We start from the raw sequence: 24,077 nt of genomic DNA, 5'->3' as shown, positions 1-24,077 counted from the left end.
TAATACAGCTAAGGTTGATATACTGGAAAGACTGCCTATACTGCCAACTTATATAATTTCTCTCCAAATACAGTAAAATTCCATTTTAAATATAAAATGTACTTGTGGGGATTTGCCAATTTGAAATAGAAAATAGTCTTAGTTCATAAGCTATCTCAGCATATGCAACATTTCAACATGGAAAACAAAGAGGTACTAAACAAGGAGAACTGTAGCACCAAAAAGATGACAAGAACATTTATAAAAATCTGTTAAATTACATAAAGTGGTATTTCACTTGCTTCCTTAGAATAAATTCTCTTTCACATCAGAAGCATATATACTGATTCATATAAATTATGAACTTAAGATTCCCCGGGTTCTAAAATTACCAGATAAACCTGTGTTTCAGAGTCAGGTATCTACTTCAAAGTTGCTATGAGGATAAATAAGTTAATGTTTATAAAGCCCTTAGAAAAAAAGATGGTATTATTTCATATAAGATATGAAAACATCTTATCAAAGTGCTTTTTAAAAGCTGAGTTGAGGACAGAAAGGCACCATAGATGAATTACTGAACTGTCTCACCTGGGATTCATCTGTACATACATCTAGGCATTGTACTATATACTTTCACATAAATAGCAAAAAGTAATTTTTACCCAACCTTTGGTGATCTTTTTGCCTCTAAAGTTTGCATATTTATATCTATTATATATGTGTATTATCCATTTGGCACATAAAACAAGCTATTTGAAATTACTAGTGCACATATTTAAAAAAAATCAAACTAACTTAAAGTACAAATAATACATTTTATTTTTAATTCATTGTATCTAGACTAGTACCTGATATATAAGAATTATAAATTCAAACTGCAAGAAAAATGATTTTCTTCTGTCACAGAAGGATAATTATAGGTAGTTTTCAAAAGTTTTTACTTAGGTAACAGTAGCTCAATAGCTCAAGTGAACTCTTGTAGGACAAGTAACAAAGAATTTCAGCTTAAAAAGGTAGATGGTCGGGATTCGGGCGATAGCTCAGCGGGTTAAGCACACATGGCGCAAAGTGCAAAGACTGGCATAAGGATCCCGGTTGGAGCCCCGGCTCTCCACCTGCAGCAGAGTCGCTTCATAGGTGGTGAAGCAGGTCTGCAGGTGTCTTTCTTTCTCTCTCCCTCTCTGTCTTCCCCTCCTCTCTCTATTTCTCTGTCCTATCCAACAACGACAACAATAAAAAAACAAGGGCAACAAAAGGGAAGAAATAAATATTAAGAAAAAAAAAGGGTAGATGGTCTTCTCTCAGAATCATGACCAAATTTCATTTTTGAAAACCAAAAACTTACCATCATTGGGCATGGTGAGAATAGGAATTTGAGTAATTGAGCCATTTCTACCTTCTACTCGGCCAGCACGTTCATATATTGTGGCTAAATCTGTATACATGTAACCTGGAAAACCTCGTCGACCAGGAACCTCTTCTCTGGCTGCTGAAACCTGACAGTAAGTTACAGAGAGCATCACATACCAAAATACAAAGTTGAAAATATTTTCATTTAAAAATACTGTCTCGGAAAGATTATTTAGAATTATCATCTATCAATATAAATTCAAATTATTCTGTACAGAATGTACAATAATTTGTACAAGACGTATTTCTATAAAAGCAACATTGTGGGAGTCGGGAGGTAGCACAGCGGGTTAAGTGCACATGGCGCAAAGCACAAGGACCAGCATAAGTATCCCGGTTCGCGTCCCCGGCTCCCCACCTGCAGGGGAGTCACTTCACAGACAGTGAAGTAGGTCTGCAAGTGTCTGTCTTTTTCTCCCCCTGTCTTCCTCTCCTCTCTCCATTTTTCTCTGTCCTATCCAACAACAATGGCAATAATAACAAGGACAACAAAAGGGAAGAAAGAGAGAAAGGAAGAGAGAGAGAAAGAGAAGGAAAAAGAGTAATATTGCAATTAAACAGATCTTCAATTAGCTTGTTAAAAGAAAACATGTTTGCAATTGTCTAAAACATAGAAAGTTCATTTTAAAATTAAGAGAATACTCTTGATTCATAAGATATATTTTATGCTTTGGGTCTTGCCATACTTATGTGAGATAATTCTGAAAAGGTCATAGCGGAAGAAAATAAATGAAAATTATTTGGTTAACTTTACATATAATATCTAATTGAATCCTATTAGAGAGGCTATGTTGTTAACCCCAATTTCCAGTTCGAATCAAGGACCAGATAGATTTCCAAGAATATTTGTAGGAATCTATTCATTACACAAATAGTAATTAAAGGTCTTTCTTTAAAAAACTTGCATTCTAGAGTATTACATATAAACCTATGGCCAAGAATACTAGAGCATTAAATTCAACATTTAAGTGTCATTTTGGTACTTCCAAATGAGAGTACTACAGCAGAGGCATTCAAAGTGTACTTGGCAGACCAGATTTTATTATAGTTAAACAACATAGAAAGATAAGCATTTAGAAAATGTAAATAGCATTTTTATAAAATAAATTTTGAACTGATGATTCTGCTAAGAAAAACTGGGTTTTAGGCTTTTAGATTTTTTTTCACCTTTCTAAAGCAGATCTTTTTTCACTTTAACAGAGCAAGATACAGTAAAGAAATGTAAAGAATTTTAAGTTAGAAAGGTTTCTTCAGAAACCTTTACCTTTTTATGTTTAAAAAATATACTAAAAATTTTAGTAATTTCAATTAAAACAAATACTTCCTACTTGTGTGTGATTAACTACTGAAATCTTGATATTGTTATATTGTTTTTACTGATGAAAAAAGTTCTGAGATTATGCTGCCAAAACACACTACTTAAATACTAACATCATAAAACTTAATCATAAGTAGGGTCAGAAAATAACAGAACTTTTGATCTCAGAGGCTATGCAGGGTTGGGTCTGGTTAGTATTTGGATAGGAGAAAAATAACAGAACTTTCTGGAAGAATGACTAAATAAACTATGCTCATTTTCAATATCTAATAGTTTCAATCAACTTGACAGCAAGAGAAGTAGTTTCTTTTCTGGTTAAAATATTCTGCTTATAACCAACAATGTTTAAAACTTTAATTAAAGAAAAATAAAAATGCATAAAAGTTCACCCTAAAAATCCATTATAATTGAGAAGTTACCTCTCGAAGTGCTTCAGCATAAGAACTCATGTCTGTTAGGATAACCAGTACATGTTTCTCACATTGATAGGCCAGAAATTCAGCTGTAGTTAGAGCCAAACGAGGAGTGATAATTCGCTCAATGCTGAAATGGAATATTAAGTCCTAAGTCACTCAAACAAAAAGGCTAAAAATAAAACAAAATGATTCTGAAGAAAACAGAACAAATCCTTTTAAAGTTTTAAATAAACTGAGAAAGTAAAACAATTACTTAAAACACCCATAAAAAGGGCAGTTATTTTAGATATTTATATAAAATTACTACATAAGTTAGAAATTTCACAATTATGGTAAACACCCCTTAACTTCTCAAAATTACATACTTCTTCAAATTTAGTGAAAATAAGGGATAAAATAGGAATTAGATCATTTATTGAAATATGGACTTGAGCCAGCTAAGTTATATGTACTATTTCAATTTACTATACACAACATTGCAGAACATGTATTATTTGTTAAAAGGAAATTGAACTTCAGAGACTAAGTGATTTGTTCAAAGTCAAATAACTATAAAGAAGCAGAACTGAAATTTAAAGTTATCTCATTCCTTAATCCACGTTGCTTTCATTAACATCCCTAGCATCAAGTGGTTCTACTTACGTTGGATCATTAGCCAAGTTCAAAAACAGGCAGACATTGTCCATTGAGCCATTTTCTTCAAAGTCAGACTTGAAAAATCGGGCAGTTTCCATGTTTACCTAAATAGAAACAACTGCATAAGTGCTAGAGAAAAAAAAAATCTCAATATTTATTTCTAATAAAGGCTGAGCTATGAGCCTACAATGCTCTTTTAAAGTTTCAGGTGTGAAGAACATTTCACAAAAGCCAACATAGCAGGCAGCCTGCTTTGAGCACAAAGAGAATTATCTGTAACTTTCAAAGTCAAATGCTTAATTGTAATCCCTAGCTTTCCCAAATACCATGTTGTAAATGTCCCTAATATAAATTACTAATTTATGTTATTAAAACAGAAAAAATATATACTTACACCCATAGCAGCAAATACAATTGCAAAATTTTCCTCACTATAGTCCACTACATCTTTGGATTTTTTTACCAAACCAGCCTGACGACAGATTTGAGCTGCAATCTGATGAGGAATATAAAATAACTGAGTTAAAATCTAAAATAACATTTCTATACTAAAGTATTTTTATTCTAAACTTTTATATTGTAATTATACATCAAAATGGGATGTTTTGGAGAAATTTACCCAACAAAGCTAAAATTCTGTACTTTTTGAAGAGTTTCTTAAGAGTGAATAAAAAAGACCATGCAGGGAAACAAATTCTATATACTTAAGATTAAATAACCAGTAAAACAGGGGAAATCTTTTGAGAGAAAAAGGCCAAAGCACTGATCAGTTATTTCTGTAATACAAATGTTCTACCACTGAGCTACCTCCCCAATCTTTGGGTATTTATCTTGAAAAACCTCTTAGGGATTTCTCAGTATAAATGATGTATTTAGAAATTCTTCCTTTCATGCCAAATGGATACTAGTTCTCACCTCATTATGTGGTAAGCCAGCAGCAGAGAAGATAGGAATTTTCTGTCCCCTAGCAATACTGTTCATGCCATCTATGGCAGAAATGCCAGTTTGAATCATTTCCTCCGGGTAGATTCGACACTGAGGATTGATTGGCTGGCCTAATGTATTTCCAAAAAGGGTAAAATTTAATGTACAGTAATACTGAAACCATATAAGACATTTCTAAAATTATTTAAATATCTTTTTCTACTAATCTTAATCTTTTTTGGAACCGTGAAGTGTTACCATAGCAGAATGCAAATTCTTAAAAGTTAAATGATAAAGAACAGGGAAACTTCCAATGGAGGTGAGGGGATATAGAACTCTGGTGGTGGGAATTGTACGGCACTGTACACCTCTTAAACCACAATCTTGTAAAAAAAAAAAAAAAGTTAAATGAGGGTACAATAAATAAAGAGCTAACAAAGAGATACTAGTTTTTTTTTTTTCTTTTATAACCACAGAGCAATTCTCAGCTCTGTTTTTTTTTTTCTGGCAGCCTTGGGGATTGCTGCCTCAGGCATGAAAATCATTTTGTATAACCACTATGTTATTTCCCCAGCCTGCTAATTTCAAAATCATGGTTTTACTATCTACATTTCAGACATATCCTAGTGATATTATTAAGATATTTTAAATACAGACTTAAGATATAGAAATAATAATTAAGTAATAAATTATTAAAGCCCTACCCATGATGTCCAGGAAGTCTTCAGCCAGTACAACAGGACCTCGGTCAATAGGTTTTCCTGATCCATTGAATACCCGACCTATAGGAAAGAAAAGAATGGATAATGACATTCTAACAGCTGTATTTTAAAATGGACTTTAGGCCTGGAGAGACAGCATAGTAGTTTTGGAGGAAAACTTCATGTCTGAGGCTCTGAGGTCCCAGGTTCAAATTCCAATATATGCCAGAGTTTAGCTGTGCTCTGGTCTCTTGCTCTCTGTATCTTTCTCTAACTAAAATAAATAAAATTGGGGTCAGGCAGTAGCGCAGTGGGTTAAGTGCACGTGGCGAAAGTGCAAGGACTGGAGTAAGGATCTGGGTTCAAAGCCCCCAGCTCCCCACCTGCAGGGGAGCTGCTTCACAGGTGGTGAAGCAGGTCTGCAGGTGTCTTTCTCTCCCCTTCTTTGTCTTCCCCTCCTCTCTCCATTTCTCTCTGTCCTATCCAACAACAATGACAGCAATAACAACAATAATAATAACCACAACGATGATAAAAAAGGGCAACAAAAAGGAAAATAAATATTTAAAAATAAACAAATAAAATTATATATATATACACACACACACATACATATGACTTTATGGGCAGGACTAGAGGAAAGAAGGACAGTGGCAGAGCACCAGGCCTGCGCACATAGGCTCCAGAGGTCCTAACACAACTACATCTCTTAACTAGTGCTCTAGTCTCTCTAATGAAAATAAATCATCTTTAAAGAAAAACTTCATGCATGAAAGGTATGCATTTTTGCGTTTACTTATTTTTATGAGAGAATAGGAGAAAGAGAAACTGGCTGGCAAGACAGCTCACCTAGACTCTGCACCTGCTTTGTTCTATGCATAATGCAGGCTTGAGCCTGGTGAGTCTAGCCCCCATGATGCTTTGAGGTTTTATGCTGGGGAAAACTCTGAAGTTGTGGTATTCTTTCCTCTCTCTGTCTCTGTTACTTCCCCCCCCTTTGTTATTTACTGTCGTTATTGTTGTTGTTGTTATTGCTGTCATTGTTGGATAGGACAGAGAAAAATCGAGAGAGGAGGGGAAGACAAGAGAGGGGGAGAGAATGATAACTGCAGACCTGCTTTACCGCTTGTGAAGTGACCCCCCTGCAGGTGGGGAGCAGAGCCTGGGGCTTGAACCGGGATCCTTACGGCAGTCCTTGTGCTTTGAGCCATGTGCACTTAACCTGCTGCACTACCACACAGCCTCTCCCCCCCCCGTCACTTTTTAAAAATTTTTATTATCTTTATTTGTTTATTGGATAGAGACAGCCATAAATCAAGAGGGAAGGGGGAGATAGAGAGGAAGAGAGACAGAAATCTGCAGCCCTGCTTTACCACTTGTGAAGCTTTTCCCCCTGCAGGTGGGGACCGGGGACTCGAACCTGGGTCCTTGCACATGGTAACATGTGCGCTCAACCAGTTGCGCCACCACCTGGCCCCCCGTCTGTCACTTTCTATCCAAAATATTCAGGACTGTCAAAAGTCCCAGCAACAACAAAAATAAAGAAATGGAAAGATTAAAATACTGCTCAGTATTAGAGGTCTCTGAACTGAGTTCAAGAGGCCTCTGAAGCTTCAAGTTTTCTAGTCTATCATTGAACTGTTCCCAGGTCCTGGAAATATGTTCAGCAGGAAACAAATTTCTGCTCAGAATGTGTAACAATATTCATTTACCAAGCATATCTTCAGACACTGGTGTTCGGAGAATATCCCCAGTAAACTCACAGGATGTTTTCTTGGCATCTATACCTGAAGTCCCTTCAAATACCTGTAACGAGAGATAATTAAAGAGTAACAGAATTCAGGATAAGCACTTAAATAAACAAATGTACGCTATTTTAAACATAACAAAGAAATATCCCTGGTAATAAACTAATCTCTAGTCACATGTAATGACTGCAAGCTAAAAGTGTATTTTTTTAAAAAACAAAACTTAATTTTTTTTTATCTTTATTTATTTGAGACAGCCGAGTATCAAGAGGGAAGGGGGAGATTAGACTGGAAGAGAGATAGAGACACCTGAATTGGCCCCAGAAAGCCAAATAAACATTTATCTATGAAAGGCGCCAGGTGGTGGCACACCTGGTTAAGCACACGTTACAGTGCCCAAGGACCCAACTTCCAGCCCCTGGTCCTCAGCTGCAGGGGGAAAGCTTCAAAAGTGTGAAACAGTGCTGCAGGTGTCTCTCTGCCTCTCCCCCTTTTGATATGCACCCTTCCCTCTCAATTTCTGACTGTCTCTACCCAATAAAGATAATAAAAAAAATTTTTTTAATTTACCCCTGAAATTCTGTAGACACTATTACATAAGAGACACACAAGAGCAACACTCCACCATATGGGCTGTCTGGGATCAAGTGTGGGACGTCACGAACTCAAGAAATGTGCTCTAAATAATCTTTTAGGGGAAACATGTTAATTGAGAAAACTGGCATTTCCCATATAATTAACACTTAAAACTACTTGTAAGAGGTAATTTAAAGGAACAGACTCAAATCTAGTTTTGGCTTCAACCGGTATCAATGAATTCTGATTTTCCTGGCTCTCCATCACTTGTATCATTACTATTATTATTATTATTATTATTATTTTGCTTCTGAAATCACTGGAGTAGACTGGATAGAGGTAACTTATATTTGATGAGAAAACAAAAATAAACCTGTCTCTCTAGCCAATAAATAATCTCCAAAATAGACATATTTAGTACTAGATCAAAACAAAAAACTACAAAATATCCCTTGTTTTTTCAGATGAGGAAAAAGTTCAACAGGCAGGTTTATAAATGATTTTATAAGTGATTTACCTGAACCACTGCTTTGGAACCACTAACTTCTAAGACTTGTCCACTTCTCTTTGTCCCATCTGGTAGTGTTAAGTGGACAATCTCAGCATATCGGGGGAACTGGACAGGAAAAACAATTAGAAAGGTCAATAAAATTTTCCCTAAACACTCTATATACTCTATTTCTATCATGGTATGGATGCATGTACAAACCTGGAGTGACAGCTTATAATAGAACATGCAACAATAACATATTTTTAACCAGGTCACAAAGCATACAAAATAATGACAAGCATATTAAGATTTTATATTATCCTAGGTTCATTTAAGTCATATGACTGGCACATATACTAGCAAAATTTTTTAAAAATATTTATTCATTTTCCCTTTTGTTGCCCTTGTTGCTTTTTTTTATTGTTGTTGTAATTATTGTTATTGATGTGATAGTTGTTAGATAGGACAGACAGAAATGTAGAGAGGAGGAGAAGATAAAGAGGGAGAGAGAAAGACATATACCTGCATATCTGCTTCATCAACTGTGAAGCGACTCCCATGCAGGTGCAGAGCTTGAACCAGGATCCATACACCGGTCCTTGCCCTTTGCGCGACGTGCGCCTAACCCGCTGTGCACACGACTCCCTAGCAAATTTTTTTAAACCTTTATGTATGTTGTAAAGTTCTGAGACTTGAGAAAGTTACAAACTTGGGAATATCCACATTCCTATGACTCAGAAATGATGCTAGCACGCACGTGTGTGTTATTCACATGTGGTTTGCCAGAAAAGAACGATCAACTAATAAAGTGTTATTGTAACTGCTAGTGAGTCTCCCTCAGTCTTATTTTCTTAATCAGCTACATATTCTTCTTATCCATTTTTAAATTTTATATAAATGCCAGCATACTAAATACATCACTCTACAACTTGCTTTTCATTTGATCTTATGATCTGGATTTGTCATGCTAATATTTACCTATTTTATCAATAAAAGACACATCAAAAAATTATTTTTGGTCATTTCTTGGCTTCATAGGTCCTGACTTATCTTACTTTACGGGGGGCGGGGGGGAGACATGAAGGGAAAATACCACAGTATCAAAACTATATTGCTGACCCTCATCAACTTGTTGTGATAAGAAAAATATTTGCCATTTATTTGGAAGTGTATCAATAAGCATCTTACAATTAATGTCAAAAAAGAACAGACATAGTTTGTTTCTTATTTATTTTGCTTGTCACTGGGGCTTTACCATTCCAAGCCAACATTTTTTTTCCTTTCTTCAGATAAAAAGACAGAAAGGGGGGTCGGGCGGTGGCGCAGTGGGTTAAGCGCATATGGCGCAAAGCGCAGGGACCGGCGTAAGGATCCTGGTTCGAGCCCCCGGCTCCCCACCTGCAGGGGAGTCGCTTCACAGGCGGTGAAGCAGGTCTGCAGGTGTCTATCTTTCTCTCCCCTTCTCTGTCTTGCCCTCCTCTCTCCATTTCTCTATGTCCTAGTCAACAACGAATTGCGTCAACAAGGGCAATTATAATAACCACAACGAAGCTACAACAAGGGCAACAAAAGGGGGGAAAATGGCCTCCAGGAGCGGTGGATTCATGGTGCAGGCACCAATCCCAGCAATAACCCTGGAGGAGGAAAAAAAAAAAGACAGAAAGAAGACCATAGCACCAAAGTTTCCCACAGAGCATTGGGAGCTAAGCTTGAATCTGGCATATAAAACCCTACAAGGGGGCAGGCAGCATTAACAATTGCAGACTAACTGTCATGCCTAAGGCTCTGAAGTCCCAGGTTCAATCCTCCACACCAACATAAACCAGAGCTGATCAGTGGTCTGGTTAAAAAAAAAAAAAAAAACCACCCAGGCTCAAGCCCCTGGTCCCCACTTGCAGGGGAAAACTTTACAAGTGGTAAAGCAGGACTGCAGGTGTGTCTGTCTGTCTCTCTCTCTCTATCTCCCCCTGCCCTCTCCATTTCTGTTTTTATCCAATAATAAATAAATATTTAAAATAAATAAAACCGTACAAAGTTCTGCAGACCAGTCCTGATAGCCCACAACTCTGCTTTATACTACTGTTTCCCACAGTTTATCCAATGAATCGCTTGAGTTTTGTGCTTACTCATTTCACCACAGAATAATAGCACTGTCTTTCCCTTTCTTTTTTCGCACAACACTGGTTGAAATCAAAGTACAAAGATGGATCATGGTGGTGACAGTCAATAAACTCTAGAAATATATCAATTTAATTTAAATCACATGATTTACTCTTAATGTTATTTACTTTTATTTTTTAACCAGAGGAACTGCTCAGCTATGGCTTATGGTGGTGTGGGGATTTATCCTGAGACTTTGCAAGCTTAGGCACAAAATTAATTTTGCGTAACACGTACTTGCTGCTTAAAAACAGCTGGTTTAAATGAAAGGCTTTGCAGAGTCTCCTTTAAATGTAATCTCTTGATGTAGATAGATATCCTATAAGAGTTTAAAAGTATGGACCCAAGGTCATCGTGGGTTGCAGAAGGTGGAAGGTCCCAGAGAGATAAAGAATGGGAAAGCTATCAGGGGAGGGGATAGGATACGGAGATCTGGTGGTGGGAATTGTGTGGAGTTGTGCCCCTCCTATCCTACAGTTTTGCTAATGTCTCTTTTTGTAAATAAATAAATTAAATTAAAAAAATAAAGAGTTTGAAAGTTTATACTATACCTATTTTCCAGTAGGTTGGTCTTAAAAACTGAATATTCTTATCAGAGGCTTTTTCTGGTATTTGTTGAGAGTATAAGCCTTTTTCCAGTTTTATCCATGAATGAGATGAATTAAACTATTTTCTACTATCAAATCTGTGTTAAAATTTGCATTACTGGGAATAAAAACTGCTTCACTGTTGATTTCATTATTTTTGTTAATATTTAACATATGAAAGCATTTAATTAATAATTTTTGAATTAGTGCTTATAAGATTACATACATGTTTCTTTTTATCTTTTTAAATCTTTATTTATTTGTTGGATAGAGGCAGTCAGAAATTGAGAGGGAAGGGAGTAATAGGGAGAGAGACAGAGAGACACCTGCAGCCCTGCTTCACCATTTGTGACACTTTCCCCCTGCAGGTGGAGACCGGGGGCTCAAACCTGGGTCCTTGGGCACTAAAACATGTGCACTCAACCAGTTGCGCCACCACCTGGCCCCCATGTTTCTTTTCTAGTACTACCCATTGCTTGGTTTGGGAATTAAATATATGCTAACTTCATAAAACATGCAGGGTAACAGTGAATTTCCCTCTCTGTCTCTATCTGAAAATGTTGGCCTGGAGTAGTGAAGTCCCAGCAATGATTAATAAAGAAAGGAAGGAAGGGAGGGAGGAAGGATAGGAAGGAAGAAAGAGAAAAAAAAAGAAAGAAAAAGAAAATAAAAAGCAAATAAAACACTCTAAAGTTGGTAGTATAAAATTATTCTTTGCAGTACCATAAAATTTATTTACCTATATTTTCTCAGCTAAAGGTATAAACATTCAATGAAACATTGTTAGCTCTCAATATTACTTCCTCAAACATGTTCACTAGGTTTTCTTATTACAGTACTCTGAACTTATCCTTCCTTCCCTGCAGTAATTACAAATTTATCTATTATATATGTTGTTGTTGTTATTATTATTATTATTATTTTGCCTCCAGGGTTACTGCTGGGGCTTGGTGCCTGCACTATGAATCCACAGCTCCTGGAGGCCATTTTTCCCATTTTGTTGCCCTTGTTGCCATTGCTATTGTCGCTGTTGGACAGGGCAGAGGAAAATCAAGAGAGGAGGGAAAAATTGAGGGGGGAGAGAAAGATAGACATCTACAGATCTGCTTCACCATTTGCAGGTAGGGAGCCAGGGGCTCAAACTAGGATCCTTGAGTCAGTCCTTGTGCTTCACGCCATGTGCCCTTAACCTGCTGCGCAACCACTTGCCCCAACTACTATATTTTATTTGCTTCACTATAGGGTGCTCTACTGGGAGAGGGACTATGTACTGTTCACTATTAGGTTATCTGAGCTGAGCTCAGCACTTCACATAGTATTCTTTTTTTAAAAAATATATTTTTGGGTAGACACACAGAGAAACTGAGAGGAAAGGGGAGGTAGAGAAGGAAAGACACAGAGAGACACCTGCAGTCCTGCTTCACCACTTATGAAACTTTCTCCCTGCAAGTGGGAACCACAGGTCCTTGCACATTGTGACATGTGTGCTTAACCAGGTGTGCCACCGCCTGGCCCCCATAGCATTTTTAAACTATTTCCAATAATGTATCTTTAATATAAGGTTTCATAATTTTAAAATATAAGTCAAAAATTGTATCCAGCAAAGAACATAGAAAAAAAAAAAAAAAAAGAACAAAGGCTAAGAGAAGAAAATTTTCAGAGCCAGACATCTACCAAACCGGTCACATGTCAAATGCATTTCCATCATTACATCTATTGACAGACTAGTAATTGTATGCCTTTATTTTCCCAATCCAGCCCCAACAAGCACCAATATACATCTACTGACACACTAGTAATTGTATGCCTTTATTTTCCCAATCCAGCCCCAACAATATAGAATGACTGTTAGAGACTTTAAGTTATAATTTTCTTCAAAAATATTTTCTAGTATAGCTCAGACATAAGGCTTAGATCAAGGTATTCAATCATAGGCCAAAAACTTATGCTAAGCCTTAGGATTTTAATCACAGAACAGAGAGTCTATTCTTTTTATTCATTAACCTGAACACCACTGTCAGGGCCCCAAAGATAAAAAATAACACAGCTTCACTCAATGACTTTACTTACACTTTAGTGAAGATAAATATGAAAACAGTTATAACACCTGGCAATCTGTAATAAGAGCCTTAAAACCCAAGACAGACAGACACACACACACACACCTACTTTTTAAAATTAATTTTTGCAAACAAATAACTCAAGATGGCAAAAAGACTTGATAGTAGATTCAGTATTGGAACCTGATCTGATTTTTTTTAAATCTAAAACTGTCTCCTACAAATTTCATTGTCATTTTGATCATGACTTAATATTCAAAACATAAAAATTTAAGTACACTAAGCAGGACTTAAGTGTCATGTTTTTAACTTCACAAATAATAAGACTATGAGAATAATAGCATTACCTTAACATGATCTAAGATCACTAGAGGACCATTGACTCCTGAAACTGTCTTGTATGCTGGAAACAAACGCAAAAAAGAGTCAGTTTTATTAAAGTAGCACAACAGCCTAAATTATCTCTCAAGTATTACCAGAAAACTTCTTGGGACTGCATTTTTTCCCCTGTACCTGCCAGGGCTTCCACACAGAGACAATGATAATGATGCAAAGGAAAAAGAGGGAAAGACATCATAATAATACTAGTACCCCCTCCACACCCTTACCATGAGGTGGGGACAGGACTCAAACTTGAGTTATACCCATGGCAAAGTAGGCACTTTTCCAGGTGAGCTATCTTGCCAGCCCAACTCTGCCACATTTACTATCAGCACTCAGTTATGCCATTTAATTGAATTTATTAAATAGGCTTACACCTTATAACTTTTCATAACCCACTTTCATCTAATCAAAAGCATCAGTGTTAAACAACAAAGAAGGAAAACTCTAACATATCTAGGAGACTGAGACCATAAGAACAGTCTAGTAAAGTCTATCTCAGAACAGAAGAAAGCATTCTGCAAAGTACTGAATAGATGGTAAAGAAGACACTTAACTCTTAACATGTTAAGTGAAAAATTCAGAGTAAAGTGCAGTCATTACTAAGTGGTGTCTATGAGAAAACACTTTGTTAAAGAGGGAATGGTAATGGAATAAAAGGCTAAGAAAAAATATAAATGTTGTAATGCAAAGGCAGTCACCACGTTTGTGGAAAAAAAATGTAAGCTCTGCATCTTGTACTTAAACGTCAATGCTGATTTTGTTGAAACATATGACTTACAGCAGAATAATCTTGCTTGTTTAACAAGTTTAGAGGCCAGCCTTGAGGAAACTTGACAGATTTATGGTGGGATGGAAAGACTGAGGATGGGATGACAATGACTAGACCACTACATAACACATTTTGAGACTATCTGAGTATACTATGCTGCCCGACACATAGCCACCCTTTCTTTGCACATCCAACTCTTCCTTACATCTGCTCTGCTTGAAAATGTTTAACCAGAAATTTTATTTTAAGGACTTGCAGAGGATAACTCTGAGAAAATCAGCATTTCCTACTGAATAAAGAACTCCACTGATGGGCCAGACACTAGAATTTGCTTCTGCCTATCTATATTTGTCTCCCCATTTCAACCTTTTGGTTACTCACCAGTAAAAATCCTGTTCACTGCCAGATCTTTGAGGTGGTTTTGGAGATAAAAGTCTGGGGGTCAGGCAGTGGGGCACCTGGTTAAGCACACACACTACAGTGCACAAGGACTTGGTGTTTAAGCCCCTGGTCCCCACCTGCAGGAGGAGAGCTTCATGAGTGATGAAGCTGGGCTGCAGGTGTCTATCTCTCTTCTCTCTTAACCTCTCCCCTCTCAATTTCTAGCTGTCTTTATCCAACAAGTAAAAAAAGATAATAAAAAATTTTAAGAGATATGTCTATAGTGTTGCCAGTATCTACATAAATCTATTTTTCTTCCATTACTTGAATTGTATTTTGTATTTTGGCTTGAGCTGCAAGCACCTGACATTCATGAGTATCCTTAAATAAAAAGTCAAGGACGAGGGAGATGGCACACCTCATTGGTGAAGCATATACCTTCTATATGTGAGGTCCTAGGTTTGACATGAGAAACAAATGGAACATGGAAACAAGTGGAACCCTATGGATAATGGAATAGTACTTCAGAAATAAAATTTAAGTTGGGGTGTATGTAAATTGTCAATTAATCACATGTGTTAACCCCTGGGTTCTCTGGCATAGGAAAAAAAATTAAGTCAAATGTGACGGTCAATTCAGGCTTTGTGTGTGTGCAAATTAAGCCCTAGAAATAAACTGCCAATCTCCAAGACACTACCAAACAAATCCCTCATTTTACAAAGGAGGTAGCTATGCTTTGACCCTATCATATGTCAAATGAAATGGTTTCTGGGTATAACACTCTGGTAGGTACAAGCAATTCTAACAACATTAGAATTAAATAAATTGAATAATCAAAACAGCTGGAAAATCACATGAAATAGGTACTTTAAGAAGACATATTTAAAGGCTTAATGTTTGTAAGAGGATTTTGATAAGAAATTTCTTACCTGCTTATTTTTAATTTTATTAGTGATTTAATAATGATTTACAAAATAAGGTAACAGGGGTATTTGCACTGTTTCCACCACCAAATTTCTGTATTACCATTCTCTTCATTGGAAGCTATAGTAGTTCTCCCAAGGTTATAGATACAGGTTAACTATTATTTCTATAATTATCTGTCTATATTTGTACCTTTTTTCCCTATGGTCCTGCCATCTCTTCCCTTTTTAAAATTTTTTTAATCTTTAATTTATTGGATAGAGATGGCCAGAAGTTGAAAGGAATGTAGAGGTAGAAAGGGAGTGAGATAGAGAGACATTTGCAGCAGTGCTTAACTGCAGATAAAGTTTTCCTTCTACAGATGGGTACTAGGGGCTTGAACCTGGATCCTTGTAACGTGCACTCAACCAGGTGCGCCACCACCTGGATTCACATCTCTCCTTTTCTAAGTCACACATATACCCTTTACTACTTCTGAACATCCTTCTCTTTTCTCTCTCTCTGTGTCCTAATGGAATTGGGAGTTCAGAGCGCTATAGTCATCTTCCCCTATAATTTTTTCTCTACTGGGAGTATGGAGCAAAAATTTTTCAGGGGTGCAGAAAGTGGGAATTCTGGCTTCTGTAATTGCTTCTCCACTGGACATGGATGTTAGCAGGTTGATCCGTACCCCAAGCCTGTTTCTGTCTTTCCCTATTGGGGTAGGACCCTAGAGCGGTGAGGTTCCAGGACATGCTGGTGAAGTTGTCTGTTCACGGAAGTCAGGATGGAATCATTATAGCATCTGCAACTTGGTGGCTGAAAGGTGGTAAGCAGGACAAAATGATTAGTAAACAGGAACCATAAAGTAAGGATAGAGCAGATGAGAACAGGGACTTTAGGGTAGAAAGAAGCAAGGATGTCTATTTAAGGTATGTTCCTAGGGGCCTATGACTTTCATAGTTTTTGCTTGAGTTTGATAGCTAACATGGAGTTGGACAGAAATATTTTCTGGGAAGATGGTTACAGAGTTGAGAATAGGACTAAAAAGTTGGATTAGGGAAGAAAGTAGCTCCCACTGAACTTGAAGAAAGTCTATAAATAAAATTAACTGTTTATCCGACTGATCTATGGCCACATATACTCTTATTTAGCATAGGAGCCTATATAACCTCTGAGTCCCTGTCAGTCTGAGCTTGCAGGCCATGGTCACAGCTGGGAACACTGTAGGCAACACTTATTTCTGGACCAGTCTTCCTCAAGTGGCAGAGCAGGAAATCCAGCAGGTTTGGAGAACAGGGCAGTCCTTAGCATTGGTAGTTCACAGTGAGGGTGTAACAATACATTTTGAAGAGGTGGGAAGTTGTACTCATATGAAACAATTTTTTTTAAACATATAGTAAGGTGAGGAGATAGTTCACCTAGTAGAAAACACACTTTTTCACCTGGTCACCAATGGTAGCACCAATGCAGAGGGAAAAAATCATAGTGGTAGAGTGGTGCTGTGGTCTCTCCTCTCCTTCCCTCTTTATGTCATACCCTGTATCTGGGGGGAAAAAGTTCAAAATCAGGCTAGCTGAATCACAAGATAGTTCACCCAGTAGAGCATATGTCCTGTCAAGAATAACCCCCTGGATTCAAGCCTTTGCATAACACAGAAATGCCAAGGCACCAAGGGAAGCTCTATAGACAGTAGAGCAGTATTTAGTAGGAGTCTCTCCCTCTCTTGCCCAGTCCACTATCTAGCTGGAATAAAAAGAATGAAAACATTGGCTCAGAAATGATACTGCACATGATCATGAACATAAAAAAAATCAAACTCATTCTTCATTATAAAGTTCTGCCAGTGACAAGAAAAAGCATGACCCAGAACAACACTAGTCACTGCTTTTCCAGGAAATAAGTGAATAAAGCAGGCTTCTAATAGAAGACAAGGTTCTACATAATCAAAATAAGTTTCTAAATTTGTGACAACATGATCTTTAAAAAACAGTACATAATCACTAGGATTAGTTGACCAACATTATTTGTACACATTTATTAAGTACTTATCAGGAGTTCTCACCTAATCTCCAAAACAGATTCATGAGTTATTATTACAAGTTTAGAAATCTGTTTCTCAGAAATTAAGTAATTTGCTCAAGGATCTAGATTCATATAGGATCAGTTAGCTCAGAGTTCCTTTATAACTGTACTGTAGCTCAAATTCTACAACTGAGATGAGAATTACAGGTGTGTGTGTGTGTGTGTGAGATCTGGTATATTCCTGTAACTGTTTCTAAGACTAATACAACTATACCACTCAAAATAACTTAGTAATTCTGCTAAGTAAGCTTTGAAAAAGTAGTTTATCCTTACGACTTAATTCATTGGACAATATTTCCTTTGTGCTCACTTTCTATTATTATTGAAATACAATCTTTCTCCAGTGCACCCATTACCATGTGCAAAGATACAGGCTCTGAGACAGACGCCCCAACTTACAGTGGGCAATCTTCACCAGAAGTGGAAGAGAGCTGTTTGTGTCTCTCCCCTATTATTTCTCTTTGTGTGTCTGTCAAGTGATTTGGCAGAGAAATGAAAATCTAATAGGGATGCTTCAGCAATTCTTTGACACCGGAAAGCATAAAAAATATGAGAGCACTTCAGGTATAAATACGTAGTTAAATATACTTGATTTAAACTAACATAAATTAGTCCTAAACTAAATAAAAAATACCAAACTTCATATTTTGAGCACCACACACTTTTACAGATAGCTTACCTCAATGATAGCTTACCTCGCTGCAGATTTTTATAAAAAGACCTATACAGACAAGTCTGGTATAGCTCTCTACAAAAAAAAAGAAACCAAAGCATTGAGAAATGTGTTACTAAGTGGGAGTCAGTTTGAACTGGTAGATAAACTAGTTGGTTATTTTTTTTCTTCCTGATTTCTATAATTAGCACACTATAACAATGTAATGTTTCTCCTCCCAAATAATTTTGACCCATATTCCCAGTGGGGGAGAAGTGATAGGAGGAAGAGGATAAGAGGGCTCTAAATTCCAGCTTCATCAGGACCTGAACAGAGAGCAGGAAAAAGGGAGGGACACTTGGCCGTAGTAATACGGTTATGTGTGGCTTGAAGGGGAAGAGAAGACAGGACCTGGAAGAAAAAGGGGGCAATTATGTACAAATGTAGAAAGATAGTTGTAGAGATGATAGTTAACCCTTGTCTGCAACCTTAGTCTATTGCTGTGGCTTGCAATGGACAGACAGGAGATTCTGAACTCTGGTGATGGGGAACAGTATGGAATTATACCCCTGTTGACATGTAATTTTGTAAATCAGTTATTAAACCACTAATAAAATAAAATAAAACAATGTAATGTCACTGTAGACTATTGTGCACTTTTTTTCTTCAGGCATATGTTTTTTCCCAGCTTATGGATACATGTGCACATGGACACTATCTAGTGGGCCCTCATCTATATCTAGGTTCTATAACTTTGTTAGGAAATGCACCACCTGAAATGGAGTCCTATGAGCTAGGAAAGGTCTTGCCTGAGTATTGGAGTTAATTGTTGGTTGACATCCCATGCCTGGCATCTCTGGATACAGTCTGAACTGAACAATGTCGAGGTGGCATTGCTTGCTTTGATTTGGTTAAGATCAGTAAATGCAGTATCAAATGGTACAGATCAAGAAAAGTATGAAGGAAAATGAGCAAAGCCTCAGAGGTACTTTGAAGAAATAAAGCTTTTATAGAGAATGAGGAAGGTTCCTTGCTATCTTGGAGTTTAAGAAGGCAACAGATAATTAACATTATAGCCAAGTTATTTGGGAACTTGGTTTACTTTAAAAATCCCAAGGTTAGGATTTACTGTACCATACAAGACCTTACCATGATTTGTGTCACTTAATGCTATTTACAAATAACTTTGTCTTAGATACTGACAAGACCGATTGCTTCTGGTCTCTCTCCTTGGTCTAAGATTATAGTTGATTTAACATTAAAAAAAAAAAGTTATCATTAGAAATGCATTAACAATTTAGCCTAATTTTAAAATTCAGTTTACTAATTTGAAATCTTAATTACTTAAATTGAGTTGAAGCATTAGACTGACTGAAGTATATGCATTAAAAAGTTTGAGACAGATGACCCCACCAATGTGTCCTGGAGCTCCACTTCTCCAAAGCCCTTCCCCACTAGGGAAAGAGAGAGACAGGCTGGGAGTATGACTCAACCTGTCAACACCCATGTTCAGTGGGGAAGCAATTACAGAAGTCAGACCTTCCACTTTCTGTATCCCACAGTGACCTTGGGTCCATGCTCCCAGAGGGATAGAGAATGGGAAAGCTATCAGGGGAAGGGATGGGATATGGAGATCTGGTGGTGGGAACTGTGTGAAATTGTACCCCTCTTATCCTATGGTTTTGTTAGTTTCCTTTTTATAAATAAAAAAAGTATTTCCCCCTCTCATATTGATTAGTGATTTAAAAGACTGTAAGTTAACAGGAGTATATATTAACACCATTCCCACCATCCAAGGTCTGTGTCCCTACCCCCCAACACCTACAGGAGTTGAAAATCTACCCTTCCCTCCCCCCAGATTTTTTACTTTGGTGCAATACTCCAAACTCAGTCAAATTCTGCTTTGCATTTCCCTTTCTGTTCTTCTTTCTCAACTTCTGTTTACGAGTAGGATCATCTTATACTCCTCTTTCTCTTTCTGGCTTATCTCACTTAATATAATTCCTTCTAACTCCATCCAAGATGGGTAGAAGGTAGATAATTATTCTTCATAGTTGAGTAATATTTCATTGTGTATATATACCATAACTTTCTCAGCCACTCATCTGCTGTTGGACAGCTGGGTTGTTTCCAGGTTTTGGCTATTACTAATTGTGCTGCTATGAACATAGGTCTACACATCTTTTGGGGTGGGTATGCAAAACAGTGTAATGTTTCTCAACTTGGTCTCTAACTTAATTTAAAAACATGAAAAATGAGACCACAAACAGGTACTAGATAGCTCTTCTATGATAACAGGTACAACACTATAATTAGTTTATAACTCTTTTCCATAGTAAAACTGCATACACAAAATAAGAAGACATCAAATACTACTGTAAATCAGTATTAAATCACTAGTAAAATAATCAATTTTTAAATGAAAAATAAACAAAACAAAAACAAATACTCAGTACCATTTAAAACCCAAATCTGCAAAAAGTTTTAAGAAACACATTTTGTCAGATGACATCCTCTTCTTCCTGCAGGAATTGAGCTTAGGAAATTAAAAAAAAAAAAAAAAAGTCAGAAAGCATTGCACAATAAGGGATCTAGTCTTTCAGCATCTGCCTTATATGCAAAATAGAAACTCAAAGCAATCATCTCAATTGTGCAAGAGCAGAGTTCCACACCTTGAGCTGTAAGTACTGGGGTTCTTGCTGTGGTGATGGAGAGGGGTGAGCCCATGACTCCTTTATCTGAATCTGCTTTACGATGTTAAGAAATTTAAAACTGATTTCTCTAGGGTCACAACAACAGAGATCAAAATATTTAATATCTAAAATCTATATGTATAAGTCTTGCTTGAAGAAAAATCAAGTTTTCTTTCTTATAATATTACAAATTGGGGTGGGGGTATATCATAATAGTTATGCAAAGAGACTTTTATGTGTGAAGCTCTCAAGTCTCAGGTTCAATCCCCACACCACCATAAGCCAGAGCTCAGCAGTGCTCTGTTTAAAAAAAAAATTATTGGGGTGTCAGGTGGTAGCGCAGCTGAATAAGTGGACATGGCACAAAGCACAAGGACAGGCTTAAAAGGATCCTGGTTAGAGCCAAGGCTCCCCCCCTGCAGGGGGGTGGTTTCACAAGCTGTGAAGCAGGTCTGCAGGTATCTATCTATCTCACCCCGTCTTCCCCTCCTCTATCCATTTCTCTCTGTCCTATCCAACAACAACATCATCAACAACAATAATTACAACAAAACAAGGGCCACAAAAGGAAATAAATATTTAAAAATATTACAAATTGAACTTAAGTGCTCAGGATTATTTTAAATCTGCATTTATATTTCCTACTTCTTATTAAAGTCCCATAACCTCACAAGTTGTTTTAAAACAAGGTCTATTAATAATCTTTACAATGGAATTGTCATTATCACAGATTCCTTTGTTTAACAGGCAGGTATTAAGTAGCTGTAGATCAGTTAAGATGACATCATCACACAGGGGTGCATCTGACAGATGAACGTGTTACAGTGCACAAGGATCTGGGTTCATGTCCTATGTCCCTACCTGTAGGGGAAGCTTTGCAAATGGTGAAGCTGTGCTGAACTTGTCTCTCTCCTTCCACTCTATCTACCCCCTCTAGCAATTTTTGTCTCCATTCAATAAACAAATAATATTTTTAAAAGATGACATTAATCTTTAGAAAAATCAAGACACTAATTTTTATTCAGAAGTCAAACTATTAAGATATGTGTAAAGATGGTAAATGGAAGAAAAACAATGAAATGTAGTTGCTGTTAGCCTATGGATAGCATCACTTAGGATTTTTAGAATACCTAGGCATAGAAGGTCCCTACACGGAGGACATTCTATAATAAGAACCTATATGCTAACCAAGTTAAACTGTAAAGTTTTGGTACCTGTATGTACACACACACACAACTGACCAGTTTCAAATATTAAACACTATGTTGCAATAATCTTGTTAGGAGTAATCTCAACTGTCTAAGCATACAAAAAGCTTTAAGAAATCTTACCCATCTCCTTTAAAGGCTTACCATCTTAAATTATGGGGTACTTTGATTATCAATATAATTGAAATAATGTCATTTCAACTGATACTCCTGAATTTTGGGACTGATACTCTGAATGAATGAAAACAATGGAAGTTAGTATTTTCCTAGTAGCACATTTATCTGCCCTACCAAAAAAAAAAAAGAAGCAAATAAATGCAATTCACAAAGGAGAATTTGTAGTTAAGTGTACAGCCAAAATCTATTTACAACTGTAACACCCGAGCTGGGAAGACAGCTTTGTGATTTTGCAAAGATTTTCATGCCTGAAGCTTTGAAATCCCAGGTTCAGGCTCCAATTCCAGTACAAACCAGAGTTAAGCAGAGATCTGATGAGAGAGTGAGGTGCAGAGAGACAGAGAGAGGCAGGGCAACATCTGTTAGTCTCCATAAGCAGTAATTGATATTCATACTATTTTATGAATTTTAGTTTATACAAAACCCTAGCAAGCATTCTCTATTTCAGACAATTGCCAGCGAGGAGGACAAAAACAAAACAAAACACCCCAAAACATATTTAATCCATCCACAGACACCAGTGTTTTCTCCTTAGTCCTCAAGCTGCAGTACTATCACATGACCCAGTGATGATTAGTCAGGCTGAAGAGTACCCGGACCAAAACCTTTCATTTAATTTTTTTCTTAAACCACTGAGCCACCCAAATACAGACAATTAACCAATGCATATATAGCCTCACTTCCTAGACAGATACAGGGGATGCTTTTCCAAGGTTATTTCTAGGGTTCATGCACAGTTCTACGGAAGCTGTAACGGTCTGAATCTACTGAGCTGCATTGCTTAGTAACCAACAATTCCTTTAGAACTGCACTGGTTTATGTGCTCTGTAACTGAGGCAGAGGTACCTGGAGTTCCCACGAGCAAGTTAAGGTACTTGGTCAGTAAGTGAAGAGACAGGAGGAGACAAAAAGACGCAGAGAGAATTAAGTAACCTGGCAATACTAGTTCTGGTCTTAAAGTCCTCCTTTTTCCAGAACCTCAGGGTTCTCACTGTAAAACGAGAGGGTTAGATAAGATGACCTGCAAGGTAACGCTGAGTTAAGAGCTCTCTGTGGTCTGCTGTGCCGAAAAAGCAGTCGCTCCGCCAGCCAAGCCAGCCTCGCGGGCTATTGGCCCTTCTCCACCCACCGCAGACTCAGGCCAGCTAGGAGGCCGACAAACGGGCTCTCTGGGCAGGGTCCACACATGCCTTAGGGTCCACACCGTGGAAAGAAGTGGGGACGTCGTTCCTTCGACCCCTACATCTCCTAATGAGGGGAAGGGGAAGAGTAAGACCAGAGCAACAAAGAGTGGGTTTCCCCTGAGACAGGAAGCAAGTGCAAAGGCAGCTCGGGTCTAGGAAGTTACAGAGGTGGGGTAACAACCCGGAGACCGGCAACTTCGGGGAAATGTTCCAGCGGCTGCTCTCGCCCTCGGTCACTAGCATGTACCCATTTGCACGTAATGTACAAGGAAGTCTGAGACCTGTGACTCAGCGTAAAGGGGAGAGCGAGCGGGAAAATTTTTAAAGCTCTCCCTTTCCAATCTGCCCACCAGGCAGGTGAGTGGGAGCAAAGGGCTGGGTTAAGGAGCAAAAACTGAGCTTAGCTAGCTCCCTGATACTCACTGAGACGAGGCTGTGAGAGGTAGTTCCGGCTAACTGCCAGCGCCTGCTCCCGGGAGCCCACCACGGGCCGGCTAGTGGAAACCGGGAGCTCGGGTGCGGCCCCGTTCACGATCCCTCGCATCGCTCGCAACGCCATTTTGTCTCCTCCGTCCGAGTGGTCCGAAGCTGCTACGCAAGCGCAGATATATCAGAGGCTGCCAGCGCACCCCGCTC

At 37.7% G+C, this 24,077-nt stretch overlaps 1 protein-coding gene across 2 annotated transcripts in view; it reads right to left on the bottom strand.

Annotated features, from left to right (window-relative positions):
* Positions 1 to 24,077, bottom strand: part of ATP6V1B2 (ATPase H+ transporting V1 subunit B2) — a 31,891-nt gene extending 7,814 nt beyond the window's left edge. Inside the window, exons 1-10 of one of the 2 annotated variants that reach the window (XM_060178782.1) lie at positions 23,865 to 24,077; positions 13,353 to 13,408; positions 8,226 to 8,324; positions 7,097 to 7,190; positions 5,388 to 5,465; positions 4,675 to 4,814; positions 4,154 to 4,255; positions 3,766 to 3,863; positions 3,127 to 3,250; positions 1,325 to 1,475 (exon numbers count right to left, since the gene is read on the bottom strand). In XM_060178782.1, the coding sequence (XP_060034765.1) occupies positions 1,325 to 1,475; positions 3,127 to 3,250; positions 3,766 to 3,863; positions 4,154 to 4,255; positions 4,675 to 4,814; positions 5,388 to 5,465; positions 7,097 to 7,190; positions 8,226 to 8,324; positions 13,353 to 13,408; positions 23,865 to 24,000 (1,078 nt within the window). In that variant the 5' untranslated portion in view covers positions 24,001 to 24,077. The remainder of the gene's footprint in view (positions 1 to 1,324; positions 1,476 to 3,126; positions 3,251 to 3,765; positions 3,864 to 4,153; positions 4,256 to 4,674; positions 4,815 to 5,387; positions 5,466 to 7,096; positions 7,191 to 8,225; positions 8,325 to 13,352; positions 13,409 to 23,864) is intronic. The other variant, XM_007536221.3, reaches the window with a different exon arrangement.

This window comes from Erinaceus europaeus, chromosome 19 (genome assembly GCF_950295315.1).
Source record: "Erinaceus europaeus chromosome 19, mEriEur2.1, whole genome shotgun sequence".
Lineage (NCBI taxonomy): Eukaryota > Metazoa > Chordata > Mammalia > Eulipotyphla > Erinaceidae > Erinaceus > Erinaceus europaeus.
The sequence above is the reverse complement of the archived record's forward strand: the minus strand, read 5'-3'. Positions and strand labels throughout refer to the sequence as shown.